This window comes from Typopeltis vanoorti, chromosome 18, assembly GCF_054136105.1.
Source record: "Typopeltis vanoorti isolate ZY-2024b chromosome 18, IOZ_Tvanoo_1.0, whole genome shotgun sequence".
NCBI classification, from domain to species: Eukaryota; Metazoa; Arthropoda; class Arachnida; order Uropygi; family Thelyphonidae; genus Typopeltis; species Typopeltis vanoorti.
Window position 1 is genome coordinate 63,677,110 of NC_143566.1, and position 20,890 is coordinate 63,697,999.

The window sequence follows — 20,890 nt, forward strand, 5'->3', positions numbered from 1 at the left end:
CCATGTCGCAACTCAAATAGAGATATATCCAGTTATATCAAGCAATACAATATATTGCTTGATATAACTGGAGCATTTTGAACAACTTTCCTCTTGGCTCCTTGTCATATGCCTTTTCCAGATCTACAAAACCTAAATACAGATCCTTGTCAGTATCAGATTTTCACTTAAAGTGAAAATCTGATACTGACTTTGTTTGGTCTGAACCTAGTTTGTTCTTCTCCAAGCTTCTCTTCCAAGTATACTTGCATAAATCTTACCAGGAACACTCAGTAGAGAAATGTTTCTTTAATTCTCACATTAAGTTTTATTTCCCTTTTTTTTTGTAGAGGGGTATTGTGAGTGCTCTACTCCAATCATCTAGAATTCGACCCTCTGACAAGGCCTTCTAAATTATAATAATAACATAATACATTTGAGTTCCTAAAGCAACTAACGGTCATAGAAATCTGACCACATTGAATATCTTCGTATTTCAGATGTATCTATCCTGATATTATCAAGCCATCTTTATTTGGGACATACCTGTTTTCTTAACATCATCTAGATCAATCAACATAATCCTGTTGACCAACCAAATGTCTTGTGTTCTGAAAACATAGCTAAATCATCATAGCCTTTCCTTACATAAGCTAGTGCTAAGAGGTGGCTCACCACTCCTGTGACATATCTCTTCATTATTCATGATGCCAAACCATCTTACTTCTAAAGTACTCAAATACTGTTGATCGAAGACATCAAATATACAATTTTCACTCAATGGCCACATCTCAACTCCATAAGGTGAAACAGGAGAGAGAGAGAGAGAGAACCAGACTATTGTAGGTTTTAAGCTTTTTTTTTTTCTTTACTGATATTTTGCTGTCTTTCCAAACTTATTTTGCTGTCTTTACAACTCAAATAGAGACGATGTATGGCTTGATATAACTGGAGCATTTTGAACAACTTTCCTCTTGGCACCTTGTCATATGCCTTTTCATAATTTTTTATATATCATAATTTTTTGAACTCTCCTGAAGCCATCCGTAACCATCTACCCACTTCATTTCTCATTTCACCAATGTCATTTACACAGCTACAACCAAGATAATTAAAGCAAGAGACTTGTTCTACAGTACACCCTTTAAGACAGAGGACTCATCTTTATCACCTGTTTGCATTAACTTTGTTTTCTCAATACTGATAATCAAATCTAACTAACTCCCAACATTATCAATTGCAGCAATGAAGTAGTTAATTATTTGTGAATAAAATCAAATCAGCAGCATAATTCAGATCAGATCAGATATTCTAAGATTCATAGACCACTTTAACCCATCCCAAATGTTTACCTTGCAGAGTCTTATTTATCACAAAATTAATTACAAGACTAAATAGAAAAGGTGATAGGACACACCCCACAGTATATGTTTATCAACTTTATCACAAGCCTTACTCTTATCATCTCAAGCAGTCATAATGCTAATAATAACAGGAAATTGATGAGGCACGAGATTTAGGAGTGTTGGTAGATAAGGAATTGAAATTTAGGGGACACATTGCAAAAGTGACCAAAACAGCTCATCAAATCACTTGGTTGCTGAAGAATACGATGACAAGCAGAGACAAGCAGGTTATTGTTCCTCTGTATCGAGCCTTGATAAGACCCCATCTAGACTACTGTGCTCAGATTTGGTCACCTAGGTTTCTTCTTGATGGGGAGGAGGTGGAGAGGATCCAGAGGCGAGTGACCAAGATGATAGCAGGTCTGTGGAATGAACCGTATGAGAACAGGTTGAGGATTTGTGGGTTGCAAAAATTGGTTGATAGGCGGAGGAGGGGAGATATGATTGAGACATTCAAATTACTGAAGGGTTTCTATAAAATTAATTCAGAAGATATTTTTGAGAACAGGGCTGGTTGTGGGAGGACTAGGGGACATCCATGGAAACTGGGCAAAAGTGTGGTTAGTAAAGGTGTTAGAGCTGGGTTCTTTACTTTTAGAGTAGTGAATGAGTGGAATGCGCTCCCTGAGTCTGTGGTGGATGCTGTGACAGTGAATGAGTTTAAGGCGAGGTATGATAGATACTGTATGAATGTCAAATAGTTGTGATGAATATGATTTGGGCCTCCCTCGATGAGTCCAATGACTCCCTGGAGTTGCCCGTAATAATAGTAATAATAATAATAATATTCAAAAGCTTTTACAATCTTCCAAAAATTTTGCCTATTGACTGAATGAAAAGCTTTTTGAAGTCAACAAAACACATGATCACAGGTTTGTGAAATTCTAAACATTTCTCAAGGATCTATGAAAGTATTTGGTCTAAGAAGCTTCTTCCTTCTCTGAATCCTCCTTGTTCATCTCTAAGTGGCTTATCCACCAATTCCTTTATTCTGCCGAATAAAAATTATACAGGCCCTTATCTGGAATATACAATAAGCTGATTCCTCTATAATTCTCATATACTGTGCAATCTCCCTTTCTTAAAAATGGCATTACTGTACTTTTAGCAAAGCCTTTTGGAACTTTATCACTTTGAGAGAAAATGTTCAGAATCTCAGTCAGCCAAGTCACTATACCCTCCATACCTCCTTTTAACATTTCTGTAGTAATTTCATAATATCCTGTTGATTTCTGAATTATCAGAATAATTTATAAATCTAACCTCAGATGGTGTAATGGGACCGATATCAAAATTGGGAAATGGAACTAGTCTGTTCAATAAGGATAACTGAATCACAAGACTGAATATTGTTTGAAAGATTATCAAAATGCTCTGCCCACTTTGCTGTGATGACATCCTGCCCTTCAATTGTGTTCTTATTTTTATCTTTTAATGACTTCACTCCCTTCTACCTGTCTATTGACAGGAAGAGCAGTCACTATCCATTTAGATGAACACAAATCGTACATCTGCAATCAAGACTATGGTCAATCTGGCCTTGCACACTATGTATTAGATATAACTCACAGAATCTTCTGGAAGAAACCACCATGCTCCACCATAGTAAATTTAAAAAGGAAAGACTGTTTTTGGAATATGCAGTGACGCTCAGAAATCAACCTAAGTTAAACAAATACAGATGCATAAAACTTCCCAAAATTTGGGAAACAATAATCGTCAGGGGTCCCAGTTTACATCCTGAGCCACCTACAAATGCCCATAGAGAGGGCACAAGTAGATAGGACTTTTAGAGTCACCCACATGTTTCACTAAGTGTCATATTTTTTTTTTGTGTGTGTGTGTGTGTGTGTGTGTGTGTTACAAGTGTTATTTGTACTCCCTTAAGATGTTTCGGTGACTGAGACGAAACAGTGGAAGAATTAAAATTAGTTTTTAATCCTTTCCTAGTGCTGTCGATACCCCATTAAACCTCCAACATGATGTCCTTCCAGCAATTAAGCCTTAACATGCAGAAACATGGCATTTATCTAGCTTATTTAAACAGCAGGTGCTTCTTTACGTGAATAATGATTGGAGTTTATGAAATAATAATGTTTTTCTGTTGATATGCAACATGAGTGAAACAATATTTTCAAAAACGTTTTACACCAAGATGTCATTTTTCCTAATAGGTTTTGGTCAGCCTGGTTGGCAAGTGGTTAATATTTTCGCTCTCCATCTAACAGGCTGCAGGCTTGAACCCCACCATAAGCATGAATGTTTGTCATTGTCTAGATGGGAAATGAATTTCAGTGCCCAGTGTGAGACCATTGTCCACTGAAGGCGTGAAGTAGCTTGAAAAAGTTCCATGGTTTGTCTCTAGAATGGAGCTTCTGGATTATGTAAAAAATAAATACAAAAAATATATAAAATTAATAAAAAAAAATTTTTTAAATCCTTAGCCCACTCCTGATACTAATGCACTAGAGGTTTTACAACATTTTGTAAGTGGGGGTCACATAAAACAAGTGTCAATCTTAATTAGATATGTAATTAAGATCTTATTTAGAGTGTGTAATTTGAGCACAGTAATTTGAGTCATAGTGCATCTTGGTAATTAAGTCATAACACCTTTGAAATTAAGTCATAACGCGCATGCCTGCATGCATATGTGTGTAATGCAAAATTTAAGAACATGTCCCTTTTTTAATATAAAATATGTCCAATTTATATATACATATATTAAAGCACATAAATCACTGATGATAGTAACAAGTTGTTTTCACTCAGGAGGAAAGTAAATTATACTCACCATGAAATTATATTCTTGTTTTCACTCTTACTTTATCCTAGCATGCAAAAAAAAAGGTTTGCACTTAAAATATGTTCATGACCAGGGAAATTTAAGGTCAAGCCCACTGTTATCTATATGCAAATAGCCTGGTTATGAAGATATTTCATGTAAAAAAATTGATTACATTAAAATTAAACTTGCCAAGAAATTATATTCTTGTTTAATCCTTTTATACAAGTGCAAGCACACAAAGTTTACACGTAAAGTATCTTCACAACTACTTGTATATAGAGGCTCATCACTTCACATTAAATGCCTTAGTATCTCATAATGTAAAGCAAACATCCTTTTGGAAGTTTGGAATTTTCCACAGAATGCAATCCACTACTCTTCAAATTAAATGCGAATCCTTCTCAGACATCCACGGTATACTACAGGTTACTCGACCTCTCAAGTATGGGATTATCATTGAACAAAATGGCCATAAATCACTTTTTCTTCTGAATTATATACTAAAGGATGTAATTTCCAAAGAGACGTTTTTTTAAAGATGCTACATGTTGTTTTTATCCACAAGTCATGATTTTTTCCCCCATTATATTATTAATTTCATATTATACTGCAGTTTAGTATACTTCTACATATGTATCAAAGTGGGTAGTCAGTATTAAAGCACAAATAATGGGGGATACTGAAATCTAGTGTCTACCTAAGAGAACTCATGTATCATGGGGGGGGGGGATCAATTCAGAGATCAAACTGATTGAAGGTCTGAAATTTTAGAGATCAATGGTTTAAAGGTCATGAAAGTAGCTGACTACTGTGGCTTCAATTTTTCCATCAGTTGATCCACTTTCTTCTTTCAAGCATCATGCAAAAGAAATAGTTGCATTATTTTAAATTATACCACCAATTCTTCTCTAGTTTTATAGAACATGAAAAAAGATACAGTAAAAAGTGCCATAGAAGATAGAAATATAAGATCTGATAATGCTGGAGCTTGACAGGTAATAGATTTATTTGGAGGGAAATTGTAGATAGGAAGTTAGTAATGATGTAAGTTTCATGCATCATATCCTTAAAAACCCCTTCAGGATATATGTCAGGAATTTGATGAAGATGATGATAAAAAATGACTATGAAAAATAAAGATTTATCACTTAATGAGAAATTTTAAAAACATAATAATTCCAACGTGTTTTACATGAAACATTTAACATACCTTTCAGAAAGATGAAGAGGCATACTAAGTGTGTTTTCTATTGACACGTAATAGGTGCTTAATAAACGATTAAAAATAATAGTTTCAAGAATTCTCACAGGGTTGAAAGCAACAACACAATTTTCATGAAAACACATCCAAACATCATTTCTGACACATCCAATTAATCTGCACTTGTGATCTGCAAATTCTCTTTAAAAAATAATAATAAACATTTTAAAACAAAATTAACTTGAAATTAATTAACTTTTATGTTTTACTCCACTTAAAAATTGTATATAATTTTTACTTGTGTTACAAAAATAAGATAAACAGGATAAAAAAAAATCAAAAGAATACAAGAACAAGGCATAATTTAGCACTTAACTAGAAACAGAAAGACTTGGTCCATGAAAGAGAGAGTGTTATGTGAAAAAAGCATATGATATACTCAAACAATATATTATTACCTTGATCACAATTAGAAGCTAATTATAAAAAAAGTTTGGTATTCAATATGGTGGCACAAGGACAACTAGAGTCATACTGTGCCAATATATGCCACATGTGCCAATATTGAATGCAATAAATATATAATAAATACATAAAACAATAGCATAAACAGGTATAAAAATGTGTTTAAAAAAACTACTGTAAAAGTATAAAAACAAGCATAAAGAAATTCATACGAACATAGATAAAAAAAAGACAGCTGTTAAAAGCTTATTTATATACACTATCTACATTCTATTAATAAAACTAATACATACAACCTGTACATAATCTTATAAAGGTGATAAATATTAATTCTCTGTAAAAATTTTAAAATGAAAATAATGCCTAATTAATCTGATAAATCTGCCTGAGAATACACAGCTTAAACTAGTTATTAATATGACTAAAATAGTGACTGCACTCACTGATGAAATGAAGGTAGTCAATCTCATTATTAGGTTTAATGGAATGAATACAGCACAGAGGAACAATAAAATACAACTATATTAGATCCTATACTTCATCCTATACTGTCACAGATACACTCTCAAAATTTTAAAAGCACACACAAAAATACTGAAAACAATAAGTAAAAAAATTAGACTAAAAGCCTAAAGTCTTATGAGGGGTACCCTCCATTGGTGCAAAGTAATGCAAAGCTAGCACATCTGTTGGTGTCAAGAGCCTTAGATGAATGAAATTTTATCTCAAGCTTAACACAAGTGGGTATAATTCCAGTATCCATGCACCCTTGAAGTTCCCTGGATAACTGGAGTTTCCAATTAACTGTAATGTTTAGTTTTGTATACGATGCCTACTATACGAAAAATTAAGTCTAGTATTTTGGCTTTAAATTAAAGATACCAAGAAATTATATACTTGGTTTAATCCTTTATCCAAGTGTAAGCAAACAAAGTTTGCATCTGAACTATTTTCAGGACTGGGGCAACTCATGGTAAACGTGGTATGACTTCACATCACTTACCTTGGTATCCCATAATGCAAAGCACATCTCCTTGCAGACATGTATAATGCTATGCATTATGGGAAGGGTCACTACCCAGACCAATTTCAACCTTTATTGAGTTCTCATCAGTGGGAGCCAGACCCAGAGGTGATACCAAGGTTGAAGTAATGCAAAAGTCATATTTTCATATATGAGTTTCCAAAAGGTGTCACACATTATTAAAATACTCTGGATTAGAGACAGTTGGTGAAAGTTTTTCCACTTTAGTTATACTATAAATTAAAAATACCAAAAAATTATATACTTGGTTTAATCCTTTATCCAAGTGTAAGCAAACAAAGTTTGCACCTGAAGCATTTTCAGGACTGGAACTGCAAGTAGATGTGCAAAACCTTTACCACAGGTTACCCCAGTCCTGAAAATACTTCAGGAGCAAACTTTGTTTGCTTACACTTGGATAAAGGATTAAACTAAGTAAATAATTATTTCTTAGTATCTTTAATTTATAGTATAACCAAGTGGAAAAACTTTCAACAACTCTCTCTAATCCGGAGTATTTTAATAATAAGGCAAGACACCTTTTGGCAACTTGTATATGAAAATATGACTTCTGCATTACTTCAACCTTGGTATCACCTCTGGGCCTGGCTCTTGTGATGAGACCTCAATAAAGGTCAAAACTGGTCTGGGTAGTGACCCTTCCCATAATGCATAGCATTTTACATGTTTGCAAGAGATGTGTTTTGCATTACGAGATACTAAGGCAAGTGATGTGAATTCATACCACCATGAGTTGCTCCAGTCCTGAAAATACTTCAAGTGCCAACTGTTTGCTTACACTTGGATAAAGGATTAAACTAAGTATATAATTTCTTGGTATCTTTAATTTATAGCATAACCAAGTGGAAAAACTTGCAACAGTATTTAGGCTTTTTGTGATGGATTAAACTCATTATTGGGTTTAATGGAAAGAATACAGCACAAAGTAACAATGAAATACAAGTTTATTAGATCTTATATTGTGGAAAATTATATTCTCTTACAATGTCTATATTCCTAGACATTGTCAGGGATACAATCTCCAAATTGTAAGAGAACACACATAAAAAACGCCTACGAAAAATTTCAAAAAATTAAGGATAAGCATATCAAAAGGTATGAAAATTTTAAGAAGTCTGTTTCTCAGCCACACAGTCAACCTCTTCAAGTTGCTATTAAATTTTTGTCCAAAATTACTTGACAAAGCAGGTAGTCTGCCTCCTTAGCCTTGTCTGCAATCTTGCAGTGTTGCCTCGTCAAGTTCCATCTTTCACATCAAGCTGCATAAGAACATTGCTTTCACCATTTACTTATCTCCTACTAATGCCAATAACATCAGGCTTGACATAGCTGATATCCTTAAGCAAACATTGTCATTATCCAAAAGAAATCTCTCCAACAGCCAGTTGCATATTCTCTGTAAATTATACAAAGACAATAACATAATAATAATAACAACTAGAGCCGACAAATATATTGCTGCTGCGGTCATCAATACTACTGATTATAACTGGAAAATGAATGTGTTACTTAGAGACTACACTATTTGTAAACCTCTGGATTATGATCCCACCAATTCTCAGAAAAAATATTGAAAAGAAAATGTCACTTCTGGGCCTTCTGAAATATTAAAAAACTCAGATTGCCTAAATTCATAAACTTTATTAACCCTCTCCATTCCATACTGGGTGCTACTAACTCCCTCTTTTAGAGTAGTTAAACAATTAACTAAATTTTTAACTCCACTTCTTGGTTAATTCAAAATTTAGTTTTAAATAATAATGATATCATGGTGAGCTTTGATGTCATCTCCCTTTCTGACAGTTTAACTTTACTGAAAAAGTATTCACCAACCCCAATATCAATGATCTTTTCAACTTAGCCATTCATCTTGGCTACTTCTTTTGGAAGGATATCATATATAAACAGATACAGAGTACAGCCATGGGCTCTCTTCCTCTAGCCAATTTCTATATGGAATATTTTGAAAAAAACATGCCATTGATACTGTCATTCTCAAACTTCCTATCTGGCAAAGATATACTGATGATGTGTTCTCCATTTGGTCACATGGCTCAGACACATTAGATTCCTTCCTCCACCTCAACAGTCAGAAAACCAGAATCCAGTTCACCATAGAAAAACAAAATAATAGCCTGCCTTTTCTAGATACTCTAATCACACATCTTCCCAGTGGCATCTTTCTCAGTTTTCATAAAACCCACCCACACAGGTAGAACTACTGTCCCTCTCAACAGTATAATGTTATCAAACCCCTGTCAACAGAGCCTCCAACCTCTGTTCCACCAAGGCTCCCCTTTCAGCTGAACTCTAGTTTATTTGCCATGCCTTCCTGTTCAATGGTTACACTGCTAAAAAGATTAAGAAATGGTTTTTCTCGCCTTCTCCTCAGATCTCTCTCGACAAACAGACTACAGTAATGATATTACCATTCCTTATATCTGGGGTACCTCAGAAAAAAACAGCCAGAACTCTAAAAAAATATAATGGTGGTCTGAAAAGTTCTCGGCCTCGACCATAGATGGCAACACTATCAGCAAGATTTTTTTTCTAAGTTGGTACATCTGTCATAAGCATCCATGTGAAATTGCAAGTCATTCTATCAAGTAGTTTTTTTTATGCAGCTGTCTGAAGCAAAAGTGTTGTCTGTATCCCTTGAAATGGATAAAATTGAGTAGTGTACAGTTATAAAATTGTTTGTAAAAGAAGGTTTAATGCCAGAAGAAATTCATTTGAAGTTCATAAACGTTTAGGGGCACTCTTCTCCTTCATATTCAACAATTAAGAAATTGGCTGCTGAGTTTAAACGTGGCCATACCAGCCTTGAAGATGATCCACGTGAAGGATGTCCAAAAGTGTTACAACACCAGAAATCATTGATCGACTGCACGATATTGTATTGGATGACCGGCAAGTCAAAGTGCATAAAATTGTTGAGACTATAGGCATTTCAAAAGAACGTGTAGGATATATTTTGCATGAAGAATTGCAAATGGAAAAGTTTTGCACAAGATGGGTGCCATGTTTGCTCACAGCAGATCAAAAACACACTCGCATGAAAATCTCTGAACAGTGCTTGGAGCATTTTAACAAGAATAAAACTGATTTTGTGCATCGATTTATTACTACGGATGACACTTGGATTCACCATTACACTCCAGAATCCAAACAGCAGTCAAAACAGTGGACAGAAGCAGGTTGTTCAACTCCAAAGAAAACAGTCAGTTCCATCAGCAGGAAAGGTCATGGCATCAGTGTTTTGGGATGATAAATGCATTTTGTTTATTAATTATCTTGAAAAGGGTAAAACAATAACCAAGGAATATTATTCCGATCTTTTAACCAGACCAGACGAAAAAATTCGTGAGAAAAGACCCGGCTTGCAGAATAAAAAAAATCATCTTTCATCAGGATAATGCATCTGCCCACAAAGGTGTTTTGGCAATGGGAAAATTAAGGGATCTGCACTATGAATTGTTGGAACATCCCCCTTATTCCCCAGATTTGGTTCCCTCTGACTTCTATCTCTTCCCAAAACTAAAACTTTTCCTTGCTGGTCAGCATTTTTCTTTGAATCAAGAGGTGATTGCAGCTCTTACTGAGAACCACTACAGTGATGGGATAATGGTGCTGGTGCACTGCTGTCATAAATGTATTAGTCTTAAGGGAGATTATGTTGAAAAATAAAAATAATTTTGAAATTATAAATTTGTTTTTTCATTGTTAGGCTGAGAACAGTCAGACCACCCTCGTTTGTAATGTTTTCAAAATCTGATCTCCTAAGTGTCCATTCCCTTTCCTCTCTGTTCTAGGTGTTTACGAGGATTCATGTTCTTGAAAATTATCTTATTATGGCCATCCAGAAGGCTCCGGATGTTTCTGCAGCTCCAGTAAGCCATGGGTTCACTGCTTTCCCCACCCTTGGCCAATTTCTTTATGGAGACATTTGAAGAGAAAGCCTTAAACTCCGCCCCACAAAAACCCACTATTTGGCTTCTTTATGTGGATGATGTTTTTGCTATTTGGCCACATCAGACACACTCCATTCCTTCCTAACACACTTAAACAACCAACACCCCAGAGTCCAGTTCACCTTAGAAAAAGAGGAAAACAACACCCTCCCCTTCCTAGACACTTTAATCACCTGCCAGCTTGATGGATCTTTGGTTTTCTCTGTTCACAGAAAACCCACCCATACTGGCAGATACATTCACCAGCAGTCCCCCCCCCCTCACAACAATATGGGGTTATATAAACACTATATAACAGGGCAAAATTAATCTGCTCAGATGACAAGGCTCTAACTACTGAACTAAACCACATCCTCAAAACTTTCTTAACCAATGGCTATAACCCCAAAAAAATCCAAAAAATACTAAAACCAATAAACCACAACCCCCCCCTCCACAATAAAGATTACACCAAGTCTATCACCATCCCCTACATCCAGGGCACCTCTGAGAAAATAACCAATATCCTCAAAAAATATGACCTTACTTCCTGTTACAGACCATATAAAAAGTTGGCATCCCTTATCCGCTCTACCAAAGACCAACCACTTCCCCTAGACCTACCTGGGGTATACCAGGTCCCTTGCAGCTGCAAATTATCCTACTTTGGCCAAACAGGCAGAACAACAAATATCAGGATTTCAGAACACCAAGACTACATCCGGTTTCACCAGTACAGCCGCTCTGCGCTGGCAGACCATGCCTTAGATACCCACCATAAAATTCATTGGAAGAAAACAAAAATAATTCATCGCAGCAAGTTTAAATATGAAAGATTATTCAAAGAATCTTCAACAGCTCTAAAAAACGTTCCTAACCTCAACAAATTTGGGTGCATGAAACTACCCCAAATTTGGGAGACTTACATTATGAGAACTTCAGCCCAACTGCCAAGACTACCAAATTAGCCCACCAGAGGGCACCATTAGGACTTTAAGAACAATATTAGTTTCTTGCTTTCTTCCTCATTTGCTTTGTGTTAGTGCCTACGTGCACATACCATATCTTTATGTTCCTGAAGATGGCAATGTGACGTTGCTGAAATATAGAAGTTATTCATTAAAGTTACCTTTAATTAATATACTTTATATGCGTTGTTAATTCCGTAAACTAATTACCAGTTATGTCTGACCAACGTATAAGCCTTGCTACTAGAATGTAAAGAGTATCATGAATTTGCATATATATATAAAATGCACATTTGGTAGTGTTGCAATCTCATGTAGTTAAAGGCAAGCTTTATCATACAGCTTAGCAGGAAAGTTGTTACTTTCTGGTGGCATCTGAGAAGATACTGTATTATGCATTTGAGAGGACACTAGAATACTCCACTAGAGTTCTTAATTTTTAACTGTCAGTGAAGACAGGCACAAAATTAGAACACTCAGTCCCATGAACTTGAAAGAGCTGCTGGTGGACAATGGGAGGCATGGAATGGTAACCTGCACAGAGAAAAGCTATAAAGGTGGTGGTATGTATGAATACCACAGAGGTAGTGTATTTTATGTCTGTGAAATATTGTCCAGTCTCATATCCAAAGCTTCTAAGAGCGCAATTGTTTACAAATCAAAGAAGGAACGTATGGCAATCTGATGAGAGCTGTACAGATTCTCCCACCTTGGAGACAAAAAATAGTTGACCATGTGGGATGGTCTGGCAGGGATTTTATTTTGGCAGTGTATAACAGTCAGCTGTTGACATTGAAATAATAGTTCATTTCCTTCAACACAGAAACTCAGGATCCATGAAGTTTGAAATGCTCCAATTGCAATTTTTATAGCTTGATGGTGGATAGAGCCCAACCATCATAGTGGTTGGGGTCTATCCACTCTAGATGCACACAGCTAGAACCCATAATCAAATTTAGATCTGATCGGTGAATGGTACAAATGGCACAAAGTACATTTGCCAGCACACTAAGAAGCGGAAGGGAAAGGTATGAAGGATGATCAAATGAGAGAGCAAACCATGGAAATATTTTTGTGAAATATGAGTACCAAGAACTTAGCTTCTGTTTCAACTGGATTAAAGTTTGTATAGTCTGAGTAACATAGCAAGATGAAGACCAGATCTGCAGCAAAAATGAACATAAAACTGTCTTTCTTTTACTGGGAAAATCTGAACTCATGTGTGACTATTTTGAAAGATGATCAATTGCTTGTTGCAGCTATCTTTCTATAACCATCATGTAGCAGAAGATGGTAAAGTCGTCCATACAGAAGACATTACTTAAAGTTGAGGAAGTTGTTTGGTTATTGAGTTTACCTTAATTGCAAAAAAGTAACACTTAAAACTCAATCTTGCAAGACTAACTCTCTTGGGCATACACAATCTAGGGAGAGTGGTTCACACTAAGACTTGAAAGATTTGGTTAGATAAAAAGTTCTTGATAAAACAAGGGATGTTTGCTATGAGACCAAAGTTGTGTAGGTCTTTCAATATTCCAAATCTCCATGCAATGTTGTAAGCTTTTTCCATATCAAAGAAAACCAATACTAAATGTTTATGTTTTAAGAAGATGTCTATATCACTAGTGAATGTTTCTAGCTGTACTAGATGATCAGTTGAGTGATATTTGCAGAAGCCACATTATCTTCTCGAGAAAAGATTGTTTCTCTCCATAAACCATAAAAGTTCAGTTTTAAACCATGTTTTCTGGAATCTTACACAAGCAGTTGATCAGAGCAATTGGAAGATAGTTCATTAGGATTTTTGGATCCTTCCTTCCTTAGTTTGGAAAGACAACACTAATCATCTTTTGCCCGGTTTCTAGAAAAACCTTGTCATAAAAAATTCTGTTCAACAGATACAGCAGTTGATCCATGGAAGATTGTGACAGATCTTTATTCATCCCATAATGGATTATCTTGGGCAACATTTAAGCAAAATGAACAAAATATGGCCTTTTTCTGTTTTATCTTTTTGAACAAGAAACTCTAGGGGATAAGAAGATATTGCTGCCAAAAATCTCCTCTAGAGTGCCAGCAACTGCTGTTTGGTTGACAAATGTACCTCCATTATGTTCAAGGATCAAAGGTGGATGGGTGGTACAAGGTCTTGTAGAAGAGTAATGAGTTTTTTGTTTGTTTTTTTAATGTGACAATTAGCACACTAATGAAATAATGATGACATAGTATATTAGAGTGATTCACACTCTTTCTGTCAGTACCAGTTTCTCATCAGTAGCATAAACACCTGTCAAGTAATTGTGTTTTTAGTAAGTGTATATTTGGTGAGTTCATTACAAAAATGGAGAAAAGAAATCTTGAAAAATGTGCAATTAAATTTTGTGTTAAACTGAACAATAGTGCTACCGAAGTATTTGATAAAATTAAGCAGGCGTATAGAAATCATTCTCTAAGAAGAATTCTCCAAGATTGAAGAAGCAGCACATGAGTAAGTCCAAAACAACAATGATAATTGTCATCTTTTTTTTGATAGCTATGGCATGGTCCACCAAGAATTTTTACCTCCTAAAGTGACTGTTAATCAAATTTGCTACAAAGAAATCCTTGAATGGTTGCAAAAATGCATCTTACAGGTGCATCCAGAGATTGCAAATGATTGGATCTTGCATCAAGACAATGCACCTTCTCATTCTGCACTCTTGGTTTGTAAGTATTTAGCCAAAAAATGCATTCGTGTGATTTTTTTCTTTTCCCCAAGCTCAAGAACAAGGTGGAAGGGAATTATCGATTTTGAGACTGTAGAAAACATACAAAGAGCAATGATAGGCCATAAGTGAGCTAACAGAAGAGGACTTCAAATTCTGTTATACCACACGGAAGGAATGCTGGAACCCATGCATTCCATGCAAGAGATAGAAGGTGCCCACAATATATCAGAAGATTAATTGAATATAAGAATTTTGTCTCATTACTTTTTTTTGCTAGATCCCATATATTTGCCCTTCATTTTCTGGATTTTACCCCAGATCTCTTTGGTGTTAAATGATCTGGTTATAGAGGATGCATATTAGTTCCAGGATTCTTTTTGGTTCTGACAATGAATACATCTTACTCAGGCACATGCACATTTGAAAAAAATCAAGCTCAAGAAACCTTCTCATGTTGTGGGATATCTGTAAAAGATGCTTCCAGCCTTGTTCTGAGCTTACTTCACAATCAATGTTCCACTACAGTTTAGAAAAAAGTGAAACTGATTAGATATTTTAGATATTGCAGATATCTAAAATATTGCAATGGGAAGGGAAATAATCACTTCCATACAAGTGATTATTTTCAGTTTCCCACTTAAATGGTGGGATAGGAGAATGAGCAAAGAGTTAAATCAGTGGCAACAAAGGCTTGAATAGTTAGAAGAAGGTGTTGTTTCCTGTGTTCAGGAAAGAGATTGTTGTTGTTGTTGTTGAGCATATGCTCCACAACCCTGATATTAGTTCAGGTGCTACCCCACAGTGTTGTGGTCATTTAGATTTCCTATTAAAAGTAAAGGGAAAGTAACTGATATTACATCATCAAAATCATCCTGAGAAAAAATCTGCATTAGAAGTTAAGAAGAGGCAGCATACTGTTACAAGGCATTCAACTAAGAGTTGAATAGCAAGTGCCTCTGTTTGTATTGAGTGAGACTTCCCGGAAGGGAATATGGTTGCAACAAGGACGGTGAATCCATTGCAGGTCCATTCCCCATCCTGTCCTTACAAATGATGACTACATTTCATAATATGGAATTGTCACCTGGCTTCAGGTATAAGCCACAACAGTTTATACTTCTGTAAGATAAACTTGATGTTTTCCTGGAATCCATGACAAATTCTATTGTATAATAGAACTGTTCATTTAAATATAAAGAGCCAATAGGCTTCATTTCGGCGATATAAACATTATTAAAATTAAGGGGATGTTAAATCCCACATTGTTTTAAAACCGAATAAAAAACTCAAAGATTGGAATCAGAGAGTTTCATGCTGAATATATAGTAAACTATAAAAGAATCGGCGATTACTAGCGTGAGCTAATGCAAGTAGTCCTAGTACGTAGTACAATCTCGGGCAACTCGCAGCAAAGGTGGTAAAGTTCTGATCGCTATTCTTGGTATTTTCCATAATGTAAAAACACATTTCCTAGGAAATGTATCTTGTTATTACATTATGGTGGGAAGTCACTACCCAGACCGGTTTCAGTATTTTGGTCTAGCTACTCACTGATGAAGCCTCAAAAAAGGCTGAAACCGGTCTGGGTAGTGACTTCCCACCATAATGTAATGAGAAGATACATTTCCTAGGAAATGTGTTTTTACATTATGGAAAATACCAAGAATAGCGATCAGAACTTTACCACCTTTGCTGCGAGCTGCCCGAGATTGTACTACGTACTAGGACTACTTGCATTAGCTCACGATTATAATCGCCGATTCTTTTATAGTTTACTATATATTCGGCATGAAACTCTCTGATTCCAATCTTTGAGTTTTTTATTCGGTTTTAAAACAATGTGGGATTTAATATCCCCTTAATTTTAATAAGAACTGTTCATTATTTATTATTAATGGTGTTATCTGGCTCCTGTTGTTGTGAGGTCTTGTTTTCATTGGACTCGGATTTCTTCTTGCTGGAAAAACGTGGATGGCTGTCAATCATTTCTTCTTCCTCAGGAAAAATATACAAGATGTTATAGAATTGGACACCATTCAGGGAATGAGGTATATTAACTGTTTTATCTTCTTGTTGGGTGAACAGAGGTATCCATTCATTTTAGTGCTTCTCAGTATAAATAACATCGAGATGAAAAACAGATTAATTTATTGAGTCATCGCTGGTTTTCTATCTAGCAACCATCAGAGCACAAATTATAACTGAGACAAGCCTATACTTAAACATTAGAAACAATTCAGTTTGTAACTGACACAGAACTAATGTCCTAACAAGGAACTCTCTGTGAGCTGGTTAACCACAAAGTTAATTTGGAGAAGTCAAGTAGCTGGTTTCATAATGACTGTCTCCCATATAATTAACAAATTAATGCAATCTTTCTTGTTGAGGGAGAGCTTCATAGCAGATACTGATTCTAAAACTAGACTTTTAGACTTATAACGACTGCTATGTAAAACCGGCCTTCTTCCATACACTCCTAAATGAAGGAGTACCTAAAGCATGGTCTGCTAGTCCCACTTTACCATAACGATGATCATGGATGCAATTTTTGTGTTCTTCAAGAGAGATGTTAACTGATTTACCAGTCTGCCTAAGTAGACCAAACTGCAGGAACTATACATACTCCAGGATGTGCATGAGGATAAAGTTGATGTTTAGGAAAGCAGATGAGAGAAGCTAGCTGCATGAGTGGTATGGAGATCATATTTGGAGAGAACTTTAAATATCTTTTCTGATGTGTCCTTTATATATGGAATGGAAATAGTCTTGTTGTGATCCTGTGTTTGTTGTAGGAGGAATGTGGTGGGGGATGAATGAATGAATGTAGTATTTTATCTATTTTACACAGGCTGAAGTCATTGGATAAAAAATTGCTCCAAAGGTCCCCAAGCTCATTTTTAAGGGATGTGTCATTACAACAAATAGCCTAACTCTTTCGGCTTTCTCTTTCCTTAAAAGATGTCAGGACACCAACACTATTCCTTAGTGTCTAAAATTTGGACAGAAGTTCAATTCAGAAAAAGTTAAATGTATTTACACACAGGCAATCTTTGCATTTATCCATTAACAGACTGGCAACAACTGCATCAAGCTACTGAAAATCAACACTGCCATCACCATATTACATGAAGAACTTTCTGAAATACTTAATTCAGACCTGTAGTCAATTCTAAACCTTTCTTCTTCTTCTTTCAAGATATAGCCAGCAAAGATTGGTCGATTGGTAGAGCCTCTGCTACTAATGGCTCACAAAAAGTTAAGCAGGTTTGAGCGCGGTTAGTAGTTAGAAGGGGTCAATCGTTTGATGGTGTTGGCACATTCTCCCTCGATGAGTCTTTGGACTCCCTGGAGGTGTCACATAATAATAATAGGCTAAAAACCTGTTCTGGCATTCTAAGGATTACATTTTCATTCTCTTCCTATATCTCTTTTTCCCTCTGTTTATACTTTGTTACTTCTTTTGGTAGCCTTCCTTCCTCCATTCTTTGTATATGTTCTCTTCAATTCGTTTGGTGTTCTTTGATTTTATCATTTATTGCTTGTATTTGTAATTCCTCCCTGATTTCACCATTTTGTATTCTATCCATTCTTGTACATCCTTTAGTTGCGCTAAGGAACTTCATTTCAGCTGCTTGTATTCTACTTTCATCTTTTTTTCATGCTATCCAACTTTCGAACCCCATATAGTATTGTTGGTACTACCATGAATTTATAATTTTTGTAATTGTGTTTCCTTCCTTGTTTTCCCTTGTGCTGTTCATCTAATAATATCGCAGATTGATTGAAAATGGTATAACTTACTGTCTATATCATTATCTATATCAAATGTTATGTCGCATCCTAAATATGGAAAATGTTGTACTTGTTCTAGAGATTGGTTTTCAGTGACTATTTTTGCTCATATGGCATATTTACCCAAGAATACCATAGTTTTAATTTTCTTTGATGAGATTCATAAAGTGTATTCACTAGTTAATTGCTATAGATGGCAAACAGATCTCTAGAGATCATCTTCTGATTTTTGTATAATTACTTGATCACCTGCAAAAAGTAAACACAGTATTTTTTGCAGGTGATCAAGTTCTATTGTATGTATGTGTGTGTGTATATACATATAATACCACATTGGAAATGCTGCCACTAAAGAATTTAAAAAAGCGAAGTACTGCAGTTTAGAAAAATTAAGGCTCTTCAACAATATAACACATTCCGACCACAACTACATCAAGAATGTGTAGTAGTGAATCTTTCGATGCGGGCACTCTCAGAAGATGTTGTCATCGCACTTAGTCAAGGGCATAATTTTGCCATCACTCCCACAAAAAGTATCAGTTTTGAAATAATGATCAGCATAAAATGCAGTATCTATGATCTCTCGTTCACAATGGCTAATAACATTTGTCTTGATGTGGGCAGTATCCTGACTAAATTCAAACCTCACACAAATAACATTCCACCTGAAGAAATATCAGTACTTAAGGTTAAAAAAATTATCACAACCAAAGCTGACAAAGGCAATGTCACTGTTATTATAATAGAAAAATGAATTATCTCCTTAAAGACTCCTCTGTCATATTATAGATTGGGATCATACTAAATCTCAAAAAAAAAAGTATCAGGTAATCAAAAACTGTTCATGTGGTTTTTCATAATAAAAATCAAACAACTGCAGAAATTTTTCATAAAATGTTTTAATCATTAAAATAAGCACCTTCACAATCCAAGATCTCTTTCCCAACAAGATAGAAGTTTGTCAATTCTGCTTTTATAAAACGTTTTATCTTTAGAAGTAATAAACCTAGCAACCTCCACATTAATCTATGTTTTATTGAAGAACTGTCTAGTTTGCATGTGATTGTCTAGCATCAAAAAAAGATGATAATTCCTTGGAGAAATATCAAGAAAATAAGGAGGATGAGGTTTTGCAATGTCCTGCAAGAATAGCACTTTCTTTCAATTAACTAGTCCTGGCTGTTTCTGAAGAAATGCATCCTGCACATGCTTGAGTTGCATTGAGTGGATCTCAGCTGTAATTGTTTAATCAACTTTTATTCACTTTAAAACTTTCTTACATGTTATTATTTTCAATATGAAATTCAATTTTATCCTGCTCAAGACTAAATAGTGACCACTTACAATTTCAAATCCTCTGTACACTCTGGTGTCCTGCATCAGGGAGAAAACATCACTATCAACAATAACATAGTCAATGAGACTTTTCTTATTCCTTGCCTCTTCTCTCCATGTGAATTTGTGGACATTTTTATGTTGGACCATGGTGTTAGTAATAACCAGTTAATGTCCTGAGCAGAAATCCAACAGATATTTGCCATTATTATTAGCTAATTCCATATTAATTTCCATTATTCCATATAAATTTATTCAACTAGCTCTCCAGCATATTCATTCTATTATCTATCTGTATATGTAGCCTGTCGCCTTCATCAAAACAGCCTAAAGAGTCTAAATATTTTACTTGTTACATACATACATACATACATTCAAAAATGAAGTTGATGTTTGCATGTTTTTGTACTAGTCTTTTTGCTGCTGATTTCAATGCAAAATATGTAGCTGCCTTTATTCAAGCGAGTTAAGGAGTTCAGAATTGTACTGGTTTTATCCAAAAGCATAATTTGAACTAAATAAAGCAAAGAGCTGATTTGAATATCTCCAACTTTCTAAGAGGTTTAATGCCATTTTCCTTCATAATGTGATCCATAAAAATGGTGAATAAAAGTGTAGATGAACACCCTTGTGATATACCTGATTTTACATTAATTCATCTTCCCGTATCTCATTCAATTATAACTACTAAATTACAGCTTAACTAACAGGCTCCATACTGATATGTATAATGTCCCATTTATATTAGTGTACTGAATAGTTTTACCTTTGGCATCTTATTACATGCCTCTTCCAGATCTATAAAACTTTAACAGAGACCCATGTTATATTCCCATGATTTCTCAACATTTTAAAATAAAAGCCTAATCTTCATAATCCTTACTTCACCTGAACCTAGCTTCCCTTTCCCCTCCTCCAACTATTCTTCCACACTTTTTCTTATTCTCTTTTAAGCATATTTACATAAATCTTATTCGGTATGCTCAGTAAAGAAATTCATCTGAAGTTCTCAGTTTTATTTCCTTTTTTTAAAAAATACGTGCTATAACAACTGCTCTTCTCTCTCCATCCAGAATTCAAATATACAATCAGGTTTCTGAGTCATGGGTATAAACACTCTAAAACTTCCCATACGTGAGCATTTCTAGTCAAATATCATTTACATCAGCAGCTTTTCATATTTCATGTTTCCAATTGCTTCTTCTGCAGTAGTGATATCTACTCCTGAATTATGTTTTCCCTTTTCTATCATT

The 20,890-nt window shown here is 35.1% G+C and overlaps 1 protein-coding gene across 3 annotated transcripts in view; it reads right to left on the reverse strand.

Annotated features, from left to right (window-relative positions):
* Positions 1 to 20,890, reverse strand: part of LOC150096718 (PMS1 protein homolog 1-like) — a 269,065-nt gene that overhangs the window by 42,635 nt on the left and 205,540 nt on the right. For 2 of the 3 annotated variants that reach the window (XM_090407892.1, XM_090407890.1), the window contains one exon: positions 5,384 to 5,575. The exons of the other annotated variant lie outside the window; for it this stretch is intronic. In XM_090407892.1, coding sequence (XP_090264018.1) covers positions 5,384 to 5,575 — 192 coding nt within the window. The remainder of the gene's footprint in view (positions 1 to 5,383; positions 5,576 to 20,890) is intronic. 3 annotated transcript variants of the gene reach the window in all.